This window comes from Gobius niger (genome assembly GCF_951799975.1).
Source record: "Gobius niger genome assembly, chromosome: 13".
Lineage (NCBI taxonomy): Eukaryota > Metazoa > Chordata > Actinopteri > Gobiiformes > Gobiidae > Gobius > Gobius niger.
The window spans coordinates 781,086-796,661 of NC_136864.1; the positions used below are offsets into that span (position 1 = coordinate 781,086).

Here is a 15,576-nt window from a genome sequence, read left to right on the forward strand (position 1 = left end):
GGGTGGTGACATCATCGAGGGGGCGGTGACGTCATCATGAGGAGGCGGTGACGTCATCATGAGGAGGCGGTGACGTCATCATGAGGAGGCGGTGACATCATCGAGGGGGCGGTGACATCATCGAGGGGGCGGTGACATCATCAAGGGGAGGTGACATCATCGAGGGGGCGGTGACATCATCGAGGGGCGGTGACATCATCGAGGGGCGGTGACATCATCGAGGGGGCGGTGACATCATCGAGGGGCGGTGACATCATCGAGGGGGCGGTGACATCATTGAGGGGCGGTGACATCATCGTGGGGTCGGTGACATCATCGTGGGGGCGGTGACATCATTGAGGGGCGGTGACATCATCGCGGGGGCGGTGACATCATCATGAGGGCGGTGACATCATCGAGGGGCGGTGACATCATCGCGGGGGCGGTGACATCATCGAGGGGCGGTGACATCATCGAGGGGGCGGTGACATCATCGAGGGGCGGTGACATCATCGAGGGGGCGGTGACATCATTGAGGGGCGGTGACATCATCGTGGGGTCGGTGACATCATCGTGGGGGCGGTGACATCATTGAGGGGCGGTGACATCATCGCGGGGGCGGTGACATCATCATGAGGGCGGTGACATCATCGAGGGGCGGTGACATCATCGCGGGGGCGGTGACATCATCGAGGGGCGGTGACATCATCGCGGGGGCGGTGACATCATCATGAGGGCGGTGACATCATCGAGGGGCGGTGACATCTTCGAGGGGCGGTGACATCATCGAGGGGCGGTGACATCATCGAGGGGGCGGTGACATCATCGAGGGGGCGGTGACATCATCGAGGGGGCGGTGACATCATCGAGGGGGTGGTGACATCATCGAGGGGGCGGTGACGTCATCATGAGGAGGCGGTGACATCATCGAGGGGGGCGGTGACATCATCGAGGGGGCGGTGACGTCATCATGAGGAGGCGGTGACATCATCGAGGGGGCGGTGACATCATCATGAGGAGGCGGTGACATCATCGAGGGGGTGGTGACATCATCGAGGGGGCGGTGACGTCATCATGAGGAGGCGGTGACGTCATCATGAGGAGGCGGTGACATCATCGAGGGGCGGTGACATCATCGTGGGGGTGTGGTGACATCATCGAGGGGGCGGTGACATCATCGAGGGGCGGTGACGTCATCGAGGGGGCGGTGACATCATCAAGGGGCGGTGACATCATCGAGGGGGCGGTGACATCATCGAGGGGGCGGTGACATCATCGTGGGGCGGTGACATCATCAAGGGGCGGTGACATCATCGTGGGGCGGTGACATCATCAAGGGGCGGTGACATCATCGAGGGGGCGGTGACATCATCGTGGGGCGGTGACATCATCGAGGGGCGGTGACATCATCGTGGGGCGGTGACATCATCGAGGGGGCGGTGACATCATCGTGGGGCGGTGACATCATCGAGGGGCGGTGACATCATCGAGGGGGCGGTGACATCATCGTGGGGCGGTGACATCATCGAGGGGGCGGTGACATCATCGAGGGGGCGGTGACGTCATCGAGGGGGCGGTGAAATCATCAAGGGGCGGTGACATCATCAAGGGGCGGTGACATCATCAAGGGGCGGTGACATCATCGAGGGGGCGGTGACATCATCGCGGGGGCGGTGACATCATCAAGGGGCGGTGACATCATCAAGGGGCGGTGACATCATCGAGGGGGCGGTGACATCATCGTGGGGCGGTGACATCATCAAGGGGCGGTGACATCATCAAGGGGCGGTGACATCATCAAGGGGCGGTGACATCATCGAGGGGGCGGTGACATCATCGTGGGGCGGTGACATCATCAAGGGGCGGTGACATCATCAAGGGGCGGTGACATCATCAAGGGGGCGGTGACATCATCAAGGGGCGGTGACATCATCGAGGGGGCGGTGACATCATCGAGGGGCGGTGACATCATCGAGGGGCGGTGACATCATCGAGGGGGCGGTGACATCATCGAGGGGCGGTGACATCGAGGGGCGGTGACATCATCGTGGGGGTGTGGTGACATCATCGAGGGGCGGTGACATCATCGAGGGGGCGGTGACATCATCGAGGGGCGGTGACATCATCGAGGGGGCGGTGACATCATCGAGGGGCGGTGACATCGAGGGGCGGTGACATCATCGTGGGGGTGTGGTGACATCATCGAGGGGCGGTGACATCATCGAGGGGGCGGTGACATCATCGAGGGGCGGTGACATCATCGAGGGGCGGTGACATCATCGAGGGGGCGGTGACATCATCGAGGGGCGGTGACATCGAGGGGCGGTGACTTCATCGTGGGGGTGTGGTGACATCATCGAGGGGCGGTGACATCATCGAGGGGGCGGTGACATCATCGAGGGGCGGTGACATCATCGAGGGGCGGTGACATCATCGAGGGGGCGGTGACATCATCGAGGGGCGGTGACATCATCGAGGGGGCGGTGACATCATCGAGGGGCGGTGACATCATCGTGGGGGCGGGGCGCTGTGTGCCCGCCGCGCCCGCTCCAGCTCCGCCATGACGGGCAGCGGTCCCTCGTACTCGTTAGTCTTTACGGAGCGAAGCCTGGCCTGATACTCGGGCGGCAAACCGTTCTGCTCCGCCCCCATCACCATCACCTGAGGAAACACAAACATCACCTGAGGAAACACAAACATCACCTGAGGAAACACAAACATCACCTGAGGAAACACAAACATCACCTGAGGAAACACAAACATCACCTGAGGAAACACAAACATCACCTGAGAAACACAAACATCACCTGAGAAACACAAACATCACCTGAGGAAACACAAACATCACCTGAGAAACACAAACATCACCTGAGAAACACAAACATCACCTGAGAAACACAAACATCACCTGAGGAAACACAAACATCACCTGAGAAACACAAACATCACCTGAGGAAACATCACCTGAGGAAACACAAACATCACCTGAGGAAACACAAACATCACCTGAGGAAACACAAACATCACCTGAGGAAACATCACCTGAGGAAACACAAACATCACCTGAGAAACACAAACATCACCTGAGGAAACATCACCTGAGGAAACACAAACATCACCTGAGGAAACACAAACATCACCTGAGAAACACAAACATCACCTGAGGAAACACAAACATCACCTGAGGAAACACAAACATCACCTGAGAAACACAAACATCACCTGAGGAAACATCACCTGAGGAAACACAAACATCACCTGAGGAAACACAAACATCACCTGAGGAAACACAAACATCACCTGAGAAACACAAACATCACCTGAGAAACACAAACATCACCTGAGGAAACACAAACATCACCTGAGGAAACACAAACATCACCTGAGAAACACAAACATCACCTGAGGAAACACAAACATCACCTGAGAAACACAAACATCACCTGAGGAAACACAAACATCACCTGAGGAAACATCACCTGAGGAAACACAAACATCACCTGAGGAAACACAAACATCACCTGAGGAAACACAAACATCACCTGAGAAACACAAACATCACCTGAGAAACACAAACATCACCTGAGGAAACACAAACATCACCTGAGGAAACACAAACATCACCTGAGAAACACAAACATCACCTGAGGAAACACAAACATCACCTGAGAAACACAAACATCACCTGAGAAACACAAACATCACCTGAGGAAACACAAACATCACCTGAGGAAACACAAACATCACCTGAGAAACACAAACATCACCTGAGAAACACAAACATCACCTGAGAAACACAAACATCACTTGAGAAACACAAACATCACCTGAGAAACACAAACATCACCTGAGGAAACACAAACATCACCTGAGGAAACACAAACATCACCTGAGGAAACACAAACAGACAGTAGTATGGGGTCCGGGGCCCTCGTGGTGCCCTGTGGGGGCAGCTCTGGGAGTATGGGGCTCTCGTGGTGCCCTGTGGGAGGTGCTCTGGGAGTATGGGGCCCTCGTGGTGCCCTGTGGGGGGAGCTCTGGGAGTAAGGGGCCCTCGTGGTGCCCTGTGGGGGGAGCTCTGGGAGTATGGGGCCCTCGTGGTGCCCTGTGGGGGGTGCTCTGGGAGTATGGGGCCCTCGTGGTGCCCTGTGGGGGGAGCTCTGGGAGTATGGGGCCCTCGTGGTGCCCTGTGGGGGGTGCTCTGGGAGTATGGGGCCCTCGTGGTGCCCTGTGGGGGGAGCTCTGGGAGTATGGGGCCCTCGTGGTGCCCTGTGGGGGGAGCTCTGGGAGTATGGGGCCCTCGTGGTGCCCTGTGGGGGGTCCTCTGGGAGTATGGGGCCCTCGTGGTGCCCTGTGGGGGGTCCTCTGGGAGTATGGGGCCCTCGTGGTGCCCTGTGGGAGGAGCTCTGGGAGTATGGGGCCCTCGTGGTGCCCTGTGGGGGGAGCTCTGGGAGTGTGGGGCCCTCATGGTGCCCTGTGGGGGGAGCTCTGGGAGTATGGGGCCCTCGTGGTGCCCTGTGGGGGGGGCTCTGGGGGTATGGGGCCCTCGTGGTGCCCTGTGGGGGGTGCTCTGGGAGTATGGGGCCCTCGTGGTGCCCTGTGGGGGGTGCTCTGGGAGTATGGGGCCCTCGTGGTGCCCTGTGGGGGGTGCTCTGGGAGTATGGGGCCCTCGTGGTGCCCTGTGGGAGGTGCTCTGGGAGTATGGGGCCCTCGTGGTGCCCTGTGGGGGGAGCTCTGGGAGTAAGGGGCCCTCGTGGTGCCCTGTGGGGGGAGCTCTGGGAGTATGGGGCCCTCGTGGTGCCCTGTGGGGGAGCTCTGGGAGTATGGGGGCTCTCGTGGTGCCCTGTGGGGGAGCTCTGGGAGTATGGGGGCCCTCGTGGTTCCCTGTGGGGGTGCTCTGGGAGTATGGGGCCCTCGTGGTGCCCTGTGGGGGGGGAGCTCTGGGAGTATGGGGCCCTCGTGGTGCCCTGTGGGAGGAGCTCCGGGAGTATGGGGCCCTCGTGGTGCCCTGTGGGGGGAGCTCTGGGAGTATGGGGCCCTCGTGGTGCCCTGTGGGGGGTGCTCTGGGAGTATGGGGCCCTCGTGGTGCCCTGTGGGGGGTGCTCTGGGAGTATGGGGCCCTCGTGGTGCCCTGTGGGGGGTGCTCTGGGAGTATGGGGGCCCTCGTGGTGCCCTGTGGGGGGAGCTCTGGGAGTATGGGGCCCTCGTGGTGCCCTGTGGGGGGAGCTCTGGGAGTATGGGGCTCTCGTGGTGCCCTGTGGGGGGAGCTCTGGGAGTATGGGGTCAGAACATCTGGAGGAGGTGTGCAAAGGTGTGTAAAAATCCAACAAAAAAGTGAGAAAAACACATGAGGGAAATAAAAAGTGGCAAAGAGGAGGGAATGGATTTGGTTTTGGCGGGAGGTCAGAGGTCAAATTATTTTTTGCCCCAAATTTTTCCGACTTTTTTCCCACTTCGTTCTCTTGTTTCCCCCGTTTTTCCCCAAAATGTTTTTTTTTTACTTTTTAATCTCGACGACCAACAGCGTCAAAACTCGAATATAAAAACTTTCTTCATCTTTTCGGTTCCTGTTTTCGACCCAGTTAAACCTAAACCGCCGTCACCGTCAGGGCCGGTCTCCATGGAAACACAGCTGATTCTCCTCCACACAGAGTACTGAAGTAACTGAAGTATCCGAGTACTCCCGCCTCCATGAACACCTGTGTGTGTGTGTGTGTGTGTGTGTGTGTGTGTGTGTGTGTGTGTGTGTGTGTGTGTGTGTGTTTGGCAACAAAGAGACAAAAGCCGTGGACACAAAGCAACCCCGACACGAGCAGAGGAAGGTTCTGGCCGAGCGCGTGGAGCGGAGAGGTCACCCAGGGGTCACGGAGAGGGACCGCCCGCCGCTCCAGATGTTCCTCAGCAGCAGCAGCAGCTCCAGATGTTCCTCAGCAGCAGCAGCAGCAGCAGCTCCAGATGTTCCTCAGCAGCAGCAGCAGCATCAGAGGAATGTTCAGACTGAGGTCCTTCAGAGTCAGGACTTATTTATTTATGGTTTATTTGGTAGGGACAGTGCAAGTTAATGAACAAGCCACACCGGATTGTAGCCTTAGGCTAATTTTCATCCGTCGTCCCCCATGCGCACTCTCAAACACACTCTCATACATCCTGGCCTATTGTACGTGTTTTTAGTGGTAGGGGAAACCGGAGTACCCGGAGGAAACCTACACAGACACGGGGAGAACATGCAAACTCCACACAGAAAGGCCCCGTCCTTGGTGGGAATCGAACCCGGACCTTCTAGCTGTGAAGCACAAGCACTAACCGCTGTGCTACCGTGCCGCCTTTATGACTCTGTGGCCTCTGCTCTCCACTGCGCTGCCAGCTCTGTCCTGTGCTGCCCCCTGGGGGACTGGAGGGCATTAGCCAAGCTCAGCTCCATCGTGGACAACACCTCCACCCACAGCACTGGCCTGTAGAGGACCTGAGCAGCTCTTTCAGTGGCAGAAGGAGCAGGTCCTTCAGCCCCACGGCTCAGACTGAACCAGACTGTGACGTCACTGTGCAATAATCCCAGAATAAACACAATAATCCCTGTGTTTATCTGACCCAGAGGTGAACAGAGCCGCCAGAGGAAAACATGTGAATACAAATACTTTGAGGGTAAAAAACAATAAATCAGTTCATCTGGTGAAATCGGCTTATGCAGTTTCCCCACATGACGTCTTCCTGGACAGTCACAGACCTGGACTTCCTGTCAGCGATCGTTTACTTTCACAATTAGCAGGTTTCCATACATACAAAGAGAAGCTCAGGATCTGGTGAAGGACGAGTTACTGATGGAGTCACAGAAACGTGTTACAAACATCATGTTCTCTGTGAATCTGCCCCAAAGGAAACGCCAGCGCTCGTAAGGGGCGGGGCTTTATCTTAGAGCTAAAGGCTAGTGTTAAAAATGATAATATAACATGTAAACAAGTAAATATTATTTAAACTAACAGGACAATTCTTTTTACGCAGACTCGTTCAAAACTTTGCACTAGTTTTATGTTTTATTTTGTGTTAGCCGCGTTAGCCTCGTTAGCCTCGTTAGCCTCGTTAGCCGCGTTAGCCTCGTTAGCCTCGTTAGCCGCGTTAGCCTCGTCAGCCTCGTTAGCCTCGTTAGCCGCGTTAGCCTCGTTAGCCGCGTTAGCCTCGTTAGCCTCGTTAGCCGCGCTAGCTTCGTTAGCCTCGTTAGCCGCGCTAGCCTCGTTAGCCTCGTTAGCCGCGCTAGCCTCGTTAGCCGTGTTAGCCTCGTTAGCCGCGTTAGCCTCGTTAGCCTCGTTAGCCGCGCTAGCTTCGTTAGCCGCGTTAGCCTCGTTAGCCGCGTTAGCCTCGCTAGCCTCGTTAGCCGCGTTAGCCTCGTTAGCCGCGTTAGCCTCGCTAGCCGCGTTAGCCTCGTTAGCCACGTTAGCCTCGTTAGCCGCGTTAGCCTCGTTAGCCGCGCTAGCCTCGTTAGCCTCGTTAGCCTCGTTAGCCGCGTTAGCCTCGTTAGCCGCGTTAGCCTCGTTAGCCGCGTTAGCCTCAAGACAAAAACATCCACGTTATGAACACGGAGTTTCCTCCAGTGAAGTCGTTACGTCTCATGTAATATTTTCTAACCTGCTCCGATGTGACGCAGCAGGCTGAACTTTTACTCTCTGTCCTTTACCAGATCTTTAGCTATGGCTTCATTTCTGTGGGACCTGCTCATGTTTAATGGGAAGAGAGAGCGGACAGGAAGGACAGGGTTAGGTTTACTGTCCAGGCGGAAACACGTGGGGTCACTGTGCTTACGGCCCATTTATATAAAAACATCTAAAGAGTTATATTTCATTCTTCTGTTTATTATTTGAGTTGAAACATGTGAATCATGCAAAATCATTATTATTTACATTTTAGAATGGTTAAAACCCAGGTAGACTTTTACTTTGAAGGGCACGTTGTTGCGACGCCCCTGCACCAAACAGCCAATCAGATCGTTGCTAAACTTTCCCAATGCTAAACAGGAAGCTTCAGAAAAACACGGAAAGTACTGCAGAGAAAACAGCAGAAAACGAGTCTAAAAAGTCCTTTTTGTACTTTGAAGAAGCTATTTTTGTTTCCAATCTGTCCTGGTGTCTTACAAAGCAACAGGACTCGGTGAGTTTAAAGGGGGGGTGTTCTGCTTTTTTTTAAATGGCCTTTTTCCAGCTTTCCATCCTGTTATTCTGTCACTCCCTCATTAAAAACATGGCTGAAGTGTTGCCTTGGCACATTCACGTATTTCTGAGTAATCTGTAAAAACTCTGATGGCGGCCATTTTAGGGATAGGTTTGCCTGAGTCCTCCTTGGAACGCCCCCACCTCCTGGAGACGCCTCCGAGCTTTGGTCACCAGCCGAGTAACCGACCACTGCTCCTCAGCAGAACCCCCTCCCCACTGATGCCACAGACAGCGTGTGGAGGGGGCGTGTCTAAAGGCTCAGAGGTTCTTAAAGAGACAGAGGCCTATTTCAAGACATTCACTACAGCCATTTTGAGAGAGACATTTTATACAAGGCAGTTATTCTAATTTACTGCATTTACAGACCAACAGAAGGTTTGTCATCATTGTAGTGAGATATAGACTGGTGCTATGGGACTGACAAAAGCAGAACACCCCCTCTTTAAAGCAGAACACCCCCTCTTTAAAAACTAAACCAGATCCTAAATCCCTCTGAGCAAATCCATGAACCTGATGTTGCCTCATAACTGAAATCTGACGTCTCTGGATGATTATTTGTTTCGTGTTTTGCCTGAAACCGATAATAACTTTTTTATCTGAGCCTTTTATGTCTCGGATCTGTTATCTTTATGTGTTTATCTCTCTTTATTGTTTTATTACGAGCTACTTCATTTCTCTGAATGGATTTATTGGTTTAAGTACAGGAGGAAGCGGCTGTTTCAGTTTTCAGGTTCAGTTAAGGGGAAAACGATGGAAAAAGGACCAACATTTTCAAGCAATAAGGGAAAGAAAAAGGATCTCTCTGCTGAGGAAAAGCGTGGAAAAGTTGAATGTCTTTGTCTCGGTATGAAAACCTTTGATATTTCATGAAAGATGAAGCAGATAAAGGCACAATGAGGACGGTTTCTGCCAGACAAACACATGAGATTAAGAGAACAGCAGCTACAAGACTCACTGATGAGGCCGTGATGGTTGGTGAACGGCCACCATGTCCCAACAAGGCTGTAAGGAGGGGGCGGAGTCAGAATCATGGGGAGAGAGCTGGTCAGTCCCTTTAGTTTAATGGATTTAACCCCTTAACTCCCGCCTGAACCGAGAGCATTTTCTCCAGTTTGGTTTTACCCCAATCCAAAAGCTTCTGGAAAAAAGGTGAGGAAATAGCGACAAAACTGAGACGAAAACAATGATGGAAATGTGACAAAAAAGCGAGAAAACATTGATAAAAAAGTGACGAAAAATTGATTAAAAAGTGGCAAAAATGTCACAAGAAATTGACATAAAATTGACAAAAATAAAATACAAAAAAATACAAAAAATGGACAAAAAATTTACTAAAAATTGACAAAAATTGCGAAAAAATGACAAAAATTTGACTAATTATTACAAAAAATGGACGGAAAAAATTGACAAAAAATTGACCAAAAATTGACAAAAATGGACGAAAAAAATGACCAAAATTTGAAAAAAAAATGACAAAAAATTGACCAAAAAAACGACGAAAAAATGGACGAAAAAATCTACTAAAATTTGACCAAAATGACAAAAAAATTACAAAAAATTGACAAAAATTATGAAAAAATGACAAAAATTTGACAAAAAAATGACAAAAAATTGACTAAAATGTGACAAAAAATGACAAAAATGTGATAAAAAATTGACAAAAGAAATTACAAAAAATTGACCAAAATTTGACCAAAATTTGACCAAAATTTAACAAAAAAATTACAAAAATGTGACATAAATGAGTTGAATATCCAACAAAAAAATGATGGAAAAAAAAATCTGATGACGTGAGGAAAAAGATCCTCTCGGTGCAGGCGGGAGTTAAGAGGTTAAGAGGTGAAGGGGAGATGCAGACAGGTCAGAGCCACAGACGGTCAGAGCCACAGACGGTCAGAGCCACAGACGGGTCAGAGCCACAGACGGTCAGAGCCACAGACGGGTCAGAGCCACAGACGGGTCAGACTCACCTTCAGGTACTGCGGGGAGGGCGGGGCGTACACGCAGCTGTTCATGATGTAGGTGCGGCAGCTCAGGTCGTCTCCGTCGGCGACGACCGTCAGCTCCACCGGCCGATAGGCTCCTAACGTCACGTTCTCCTGGCTGAGCGGAAACCAGGGTTAGATCAGGCCACGCCCCTCCCCCGGCTCCTCCCCCCCTCACTATACCACGCCCCTCCCCCGGCTCCTCCCCCCTACCCATACCACGCCCCTCCCACGGCTCCTAACGTCACGTTCTCCTGGCTGGGCGGAAACCAGGGTTAGATCAGGCCACGCCCCTCCCCCGGCTCCACCCCCCTCACCATACCACGCCCCTCCCCCGGCTCTTCCCCCGGCTCCTCCCCCGGCTCCTCCCCCGGCTCTTCCCCCGGCTCCTCCCCCGGCTCCTCCCCCGGCTCTTCCCCCGGCTCCTCCCCCGGCTCCTCCCCCCTCACCATACCACGCCCCTCCCCCGGCTCCTAACGTCACGTTCTCCTGACTGAGCAGAAACCAGGGTTAGATCAGGCCACGCCCCTCCCCCGGCTCCTCCCCCGGCTCCTCCCCCGGCTCCTAACGTCACGTTCTCCTGACTGAGCAGAAACCAGGGTTAGATCAGGCCACGCCCCTCCCCCCGGCTCCTCCCCCCTCACCATACCACGCCCCTCCCCCGGCTCCTCCCTCCTCACCATACCACGCCCCTCCCCCAGCTCCTCCCCCGGCTCCTCCCCTGGCTCCTCCCCCTCACCTGTCCAGAGACTCCAGGTCGGACACGCTCAGCCTCCAGACCACGCCCCACACCTCCCCCGGCTCCTCCCCCGGCTCCTCCCCGGCTCCTCCCCCCTCACCTGTCCAGACCACACCTCCCCCGGCTCCTCCCCCGGCTCCTCCCCCGGCTCCTCCCCGGCTCCTCCCCCCTCACCTGTCCAGACCACACCTCCCCCGGCTCCTCCCCCGGCTCCTCCCCCGGCTCCTCCCCCGGCTCCTCCCCCGGCTCCTCCCCCGGCTCCTCCCCCTCACCTGTCCAGAGACTCCAGGTCGGACACGCTCAGCCTCCAGACCACGCCCCACACCTCGTCGCCCGGGCTGTGCTCGATGGTGGCCACGCCCCCGTGCCACCGCTCACTGGCGCGGCCCTGGTGGTTCCCGAACACCAGCCGGTAATCCTGCGGGGGGGGAGAGGGGGGGGAGAGGGGGAGAGGGAGGGGGGGAGAGGGACGGGGAGAGAGGGGGGAGAGAGGGGGAGAGGGTAGTTTAGAAGGTCTTAGCTTTCAAATGAGCCTTTTAGATTTGGGTAAAGCTGAACTGGGACAAAGCTTTGAAATAGAACCAGGGCCAAAGACGAGCTGGGTTTGTTCCTCTTGAGTTTATCTGAGGATTCGTGAGGAAGAGTCAGCGCCGAGCGGCCAATCACAGCATCATTTTTTCTTCTCGTTCTTTAACCCCTTAACTCCCACCTGAACGGATCCCATTTCCTCCAGTTTGGCTTTACCCCAATCAAAAAGCTTCTTGGGAAAAAAGCACCAAAACAGCCACAAAGAAATGAGAAGAAAACAAGGATGTAAACGCAACAAAAATGTGACAAAAATATGACCAAAAAATGACAAAAAATCAACCAAAATTCAACAAAAATGTAACAAAAATTAAACAAAAAAGCGACAAAAATTAAACAAAAAAGTGACAAAAATTAAACAAAAAGCGACAAAAATTAAACAAAAAAGTGACAAAAATTAAACAAAAAAGTGACAAAAATTCAACTAAAAAGTGACAAAAATTCAACTAAAATTCAACAAAAAAATGACAAAAATTCAACAAAAATTCAACAAAAATTCAACAAAAATTCAACAAAAATTTGACAAAAATTTGACAAAAATTCAACAAAAAAGTGACAAAAATTTGACAAAAATTTGACAAAAATTTGACAAAAATTTGACAAAAATTTGACAAAAATTTGACAAAAATTTGACAAAAGTTTGACAAAAATTCAACAAAATAAAAACATAAAAAGGTGACACAACACAGCAACAACACGAGGAAAAAGATCATTAGCTTCTTAGCTTTCAAATGAGGTGCTACACAGGCGTACAGCCAGAGAGGACAGGATGCATTTGGTTCAGGCGGGGGGTCAGAGGGTAAGATTCTTTAAGGTCTTGTTTTTATCGCGTTTTCATCGTGTTTTGTCACGTTTCGCCTCCTGGTCTTCGTCAGGAGCTGTTGTAAACCTGAGATCCTCTTTTTGTGAGGACCAGAGAGCCGGGCGTTACAGCAGTGGATACGACTGGTGATAAAAGCATGCATGAGCGTCTCCGTGTTAGAGAGAGAATGGGGCGACTCTGGCCATGTTCTTTAGATCTTTGTGATATTCTTAATGTGTGGAATAAACGCCAGCTCAGAGTCAAAGATCACACCAGGTTCTTCACCTGTGAGGAAGGATTAAAGACAGAGACGGTAGTTTGGGGAAAAGTCTCTCTCTCGATGATGAACATTTCAGTTTTGTCCTGGTTAAGCTGGAGAAAGTTAAAAAGTGCATCTATGGCCTGGTGTCATCAGGAGACATGGAGATGTATAACTGTGTATCATCAGCATAACTGTGAAAGTTGACTCCATGTCTCCTGATGACATCACCAAGAGGAGCAGATACAGGTTAAAAAGCACTGGGCCTAAGATCGAACCCTGGGGCACACCACATGTAATTCCATGGACCTTAGAGGAGCAGGTGTCCACACTCACCATTTGTGTTCAGCACCGGAGAGGCCGATGTGTTTTAAACGAGTTAAAAGAATCGTGTGGTCGACTGTATCAAAGGCTCAGATCCAGAAGAACCAACACTGTGACCTTCTGTGAGTCATAATCTAATCTAAAGTCATTTAGAATCTCTAAGAGGGCGGTCTCAGTGCTGTGGTTCACCCTAAAGCTGGACCGGAATTTCTCAAGGACATTATGTGCAGTAATAAAATCACTAAGTTGGATAAAGACACGTTTTGCTTCAAAATGGTAAGTTGGATAATTGTTAAAATCATTAAAATCCAAGTTGCTCTTCTTCAACAGGGGCCTCACCACCGCCCCTTTAAAGGCAGCCGGGAGGACCCCCGTCTGAAGAGAGCAATTCATTATGTTCAGAAGCTCGTCACTAAAAGATCCATAAAATGTTTAAAAGCGGCGTTGGGGCCGGGTCTAAAAGACATGTGGTGGGAAAACGTTATCAAACATCTCAGCTTTAACCAGGACAAAAGTGTCCAGTGTTTCGTCTGGAACAAAGAGACCATCAGATGTGTTTAGAGCCGTGTTACTTTGGGCAGATAAAATATTACGTCTGATCGTGTCTCTTTCCTCTGAAGTGTCGGCAAACTCCTCACAGAGGCGTCTGTGAGGTTAAAGGAGTTTAGTTTAACCTCTGAACTCCCGCCTGAACCCAGAGGAGCTTTTTCCTCACGTCATCAGGTTTTTTCCATCATTTTTTTGTTCGGTATTCGACTCTTTTTTGTAGCTTTTTTGTATTTTTTATAATATTTTTGTCATTTTTTCATCAATTTTTTGTCACATTTCTGTCATTTTTTGGGTCAATTTTTTGTGACATTTTTCATCAATTTTTTGTCATTTTTTTGTCACTTTTTTATCAAATCTTTATCTTTTTTTGTCAGATTTTTGTAAATTTTTTGTAATTTTTTTTGTCCTTTTTTTTGTAAATTTTTGTGACATTTTTGCCACTTTTTCATTTTTTCAGCAATTTTTTGTCATTTTTTTTATTTTGTAAATAATCCATATATGGTCATTTCCTTTGAGGGAGACTGTCTGTGTCTCCCTGGTCTTTCCCGCACTTTTTCATTCACAAATACTGACGAGTTTGGTATCCACGTGTAGCAGGACGTGACCGAGATGAGGCTGCTATTTCCTTTGTGCGAGTTTTGAATTTTTATTTTAGGAATTGTGTTTTTGGGAAAGTTATTTATTTATTTTTAGTTATGGAACATTTTGAAATATTTTGAAAAAAAGTTTTGAAATATTTATTATTTTCAAAGTTTAGAAAATTTAACCTCTTAACTCCCACCTGAACATGTTTTCTCCTGTTCTCCAAATTCTCCAAATTTAAAAGCTTCTTCAAAATGGCGACAAAAAACGAGAAGAAATGAGGATGTAAATTGACATAAATGACAAAAATCCAGCAAAAAAGTGACAAAAATCCAGTAAAAAAATGACAAAAATCTAGTAAAAAAAAAGACAAAAATCCAACAAAAAAGACAAAAATCCAGCAAAAAAAAGACAAAAATCCAGCAAAAAAAAGACAAAAATCCAGCAAAAAAATCACAAAAATCCAGCAAAAAAAAGACAAAAAACCAGCAAAAAAATCACAAAAATCCAGCAAAAAAATGACAAAAATCCAGCAAAAAAACGTCAAAAATCCAGCAAAAAAACGACATAAATCCAGCAAAAAAAAGACAAAAATCCACCAAAAAGTGACAAAAAAATCATCAAAAAATCACAAAAATCCAGCAAAAAAAAGACAAAAAACCAGCAAAAAAATTACAAAAATCCAGCAAAAAAATGACAAAAATCCAGCAAAAAAAAGAGAAAAAATCAGCAAAAAAGTGACAAACACATAAGGGAAATAAAAAGTGACGACAATGGCAAAGAGAATGCATGTGGTTTTGGCGGGAGGTCAGAGGTTAAGGAACTGTTTGGAAAAGTAAAAAAACAACACTTTTAGACGTTTTTTGAACATTTTCTAAATAATCCATACATGGTCATTATCCACGTGTAGCAGGAAAGGCTGTAAATCCAAATATGGTCATTTCCTCTGTATGAGTCGTCGGGTCTGGGTCACCGACGCTCGCACGCGGCGGCTGACGGGCCGTACCTCGAGTTTGGCGACGCAGTGGACCGTGGCCGAGGGGTTCTTCAGCTGCAGCCGCTCCTTCAGCAGGTTACTCCCGTAGGCGAAGTACAGGAAGGTGCTCCGGGGGGGGCTGCGGGTGCTCTCCATGGTGCGGGCGCTCAGAGTGAGTGGCAGCGCAGAGCTCCGGCCGCTGACCCCCCGGCTCAGGCCTTTCTTATGCAAATCCTGTGTGTGAAAACAGGCCCGGGCACGAGGCGCTTTGTCCCAGCGGCCGCTCATGTGACCACAGGGGGTCTGGGGGGGTCGACGGCCTGGGGGGGTCAACATGTTTCTGTCACTGAAACCAACACAAAACAGGTGAACCTTATCTGTCGTTAGTGATGCTGTTCTGAATCTGAGCCTCAATGTTTCTAGTGTTAACCTCTTAACTCCCGCCTGAACCGAGAGCCTTTTCTCCAGGTCAGCTTTACCCAAATCCTGTAGGCCAGTGTAACGCCTCATTTGAAAGATCTACAAAACTCATCTGAACGGATCTTTTTCCTCACGTCATCAGAGTTTTTTCCCATCATTTTTTTGGGGGGGTTTT

General features: G+C 50.4%; 1 protein-coding gene across 1 annotated transcript; it reads right to left on the bottom strand.

Annotated features, from left to right (window-relative positions):
* Positions 1 to 2,483: 2,483 nt before the first annotated feature.
* ggctb (gamma-glutamylcyclotransferase b) lies at positions 2,484 to 15,231 on the bottom strand. The gene is made up of 4 exons (XM_079568917.1): positions 15,012 to 15,231; positions 11,177 to 11,322; positions 10,151 to 10,283; positions 2,484 to 2,640 (listed from the first exon to the last, which is right to left on the bottom strand). Exons 1-4 carry the CDS (start codon positions 15,135 to 15,137, stop codon positions 2,488 to 2,490), a joined length of 558 nt encoding a protein of 185 aa, XP_079425043.1. The 5' UTR covers positions 15,138 to 15,231; the 3' UTR covers positions 2,484 to 2,487.
* Between the last annotated feature and the right edge of the window lie 345 nt (positions 15,232 to 15,576).

Bases quoted from the DNA above. Each gene is read 5' to 3' on its own strand.
- ggctb (XM_079568917.1), bottom strand. From the start codon at position 15,137: ATGGAGAGCACCCGCAGCCCCCCCCGGAGCACCTTCCTGTACTTCGCC. The intron at 11,323-15,011 runs GTACGGCCCGTC...CCCCCCCCGCAG, and splicing joins ACTGCGTCGCCAAACTCGAG to GATTACCGGCTGGTGTTCGG. The intron at 2,641-10,150 runs GTGAGTCTGACC...GTGTTTCCTCAG, and splicing joins CCTCCCCGCAGTACCTGAAG to GTGATGGTGATGGGGGCGGA.